The 2434-nt window shown below is 33.9% G+C and overlaps 1 protein-coding gene across 1 annotated transcript in view; it reads left to right on the forward strand.

Moving 5' to 3' along the window:
* LOC106872187 (formylglycine-generating enzyme) overlaps positions 1-2434 on the forward strand; it is a 42713-nt gene that overhangs the window by 28267 nt on the left and 12012 nt on the right. Inside the window, exons 4-5 of the mRNA XM_014919085.2 lie at positions 564-686; positions 1628-1742. Of these exons, the coding sequence (XP_014774571.1) occupies positions 564-686; positions 1628-1742 (238 nt within the window). The remainder of the gene's footprint in view (positions 1-563; positions 687-1627; positions 1743-2434) is intronic.

Consider the following 2434-nt stretch of genomic DNA (forward strand, 5'->3'; position numbering starts at 1 on the left):
TATATATATATATATATATATATATATATATATATGTGTGTGTGTGTATATAAATGTCTGTGTGTATTATTGTGCCTGTACTTTTTTTCACCCCAACCACCACTTAACAAGTGCTAGTTTGTTTACATCCCTGTAATTTAGCTGTTCAGCGAAAGAGACAGATTAAGTAAATACCAAATTTAAAAAGAATAAGTACAAGGGTTGATTTGTTCAACTAAAACCTTTCAAGGCAGTACCCCAGCATGGCCACAGCCGAATGACTCAAACAAATAAAACATATAGTGTCACTTGATAATTAGTGATTTTTCTTTTGTTTGTCAAGTTTTGTTTGGGTTTAATATGCAAAGACCGGAAACTGTCTTGTAATAATTTTTTTCTTTTTTTTTAACTTGGTTCAAAGTTCAGTTTTATAAGAGAAGAGATAAAAGATAATAAATCAGGTTTAGTCTGGGTTTTATCAGTCTTTGTGCTTTTCAATGTCAACATGTATATTTATATCTTATCTTAGGCACAAGTAATAAATAAATAAATATTAACTCGTATTTGTATATATTCTTTTTTAGAATGAACCATCCAGTTCTCCATGTTTCTTGGAATGATGCCGTTAAGTACTGTAAATGGGCTGGCAAAAGGTTGCCGACTGAAGCAGAATGGGAGTATGCCTGTCGAGGTGGTTTAAAACAAAGGTAGCATTGAATCTTTTGTATTTTGACATTTCTCTTCAATTTTTGTTAGTTTTAAACTTCTCTGTCTGCTGAATCTGTGTATGTCCCAGTTTTATAATAGGTACACTGTTCTTTAACTGTTGTAAAGACACAATGTACCTATTTGTAAAGTACACAGTGTACCTATTTGTAAAGACACAGTGTAACTATTTGTTGTAAAGGGCAGCAGGTAGGACATTCAGATGTAAAACTCTGCCTTAGAAAACCCTGTTCAATTCATACCAGCATGGAAAAGTGGAAGTAAAGTAATGATGCTTGTGGCAGTGGCAGCAGCAGTTGCAGTTTCAAGTCACAAAAATCTTGACACCATATTACAAATAACTGTTTGAGTGAAGTTAATAGCCTTTGTGTGTTTCTGAAAGGCTAACCTATATCTGCCATCCTATAATCACTTTAGTTTCAGCACATAATCTCAGATCAAAAATACTTGCTATGCAAGTACATCTGTAGTAACGCCGTGCGCATGCGTGGAATTAAACAACCAAGCGTTCCCGCTTCTATTCTATCTCTTTCTCGGTCGGCCGGCCATGAGCAGGGACGTGTCAAGCAGTGTCTCCAACATTCCAACTCTGGAGACAGTCTCTTTACGTGTTTAGCTGTCTCTCTTCATCTTTCGAACTTACGCTCAACAGCTCGCTTACATCTACATACCAAACGTCCAAACAACAATGCTCACACACACAGAAGCTGTAACAACAAACAAGAGCTAAAGATGTATATATTTACCACCTGAATAAATGTTGTTTAAGTTGATAGTCTGGAGTTCAGCGTTCCGTTATATTCTTAATTTTATATAGGAAAGTCAGGTATACATCTAATGATGTATAACCTACTTTCCTATACATCTTTCTAATTTAATTAAAATCGTTTTAACAATTTATAAACATTTTATATACAATTAGAAAATTTCCCTGGGGTAACAAAGAAAATCCAGAGAACAAACATTGGATGAATATATGGCATGGAGAATTTCCTAAAAAAAATACTGGAGATGATGGTTTCCTTGGTACTGCACCGGTAAGTCTTATTATAGTTATATTTGTCCTTCAAACAATCCTCATCATTATCATCATCATTTAATGTCTGCTTTCTGTACTGGCATGGGTTGGATGGTTTGACTGAGAACTGGTAAGCTGGGAGACTGTACCATGCCCCAATGCATTAGATGTTTTATATACAGAATTCATTTGAGAATTGTTAATCAAAATGGCTAATTTTAGTCATAGTTACATTAGCAAACAAGAATTAGAAGAAAGCATTATTCTACGTACTTTGGAAACCTGTTTTTACTGTCTAACACTTTAGCATTTAAACTGGTCATTTTTAGCCCAAATATTTTACCTGCTTTATGTTCAAACTGACCAGATCTGGCCTCTCACACCTACCCCACAATGTCATTCTAAAAATGAACACCACATCATTGAAATTTCATCACTACAAGATACTGCATAATTAATTCAAAACAGTGTGAATAAATAAGTATTACGTTTGACTGATTGCTAAAGGGTTAATTAGAAGTGTTTCATATTTTAACACCTGATATTCTGAAGTAAGTTTCAGATTTTAAATAAATAACACACACACACAGAAATTCCACACACTCCACAGACACTTCACAAAGATATTACATGCACGTACAGACACACCGTTTCTCTCTCTCTCTCTCTCTCTCTATATATATATATATATATATATATATATATATATAT

This window comes from Octopus bimaculoides, chromosome 4 (assembly GCF_001194135.2).
Source record: "Octopus bimaculoides isolate UCB-OBI-ISO-001 chromosome 4, ASM119413v2, whole genome shotgun sequence".
Classification (NCBI taxonomy): Eukaryota; Metazoa; Mollusca; class Cephalopoda; order Octopoda; family Octopodidae; genus Octopus; species Octopus bimaculoides.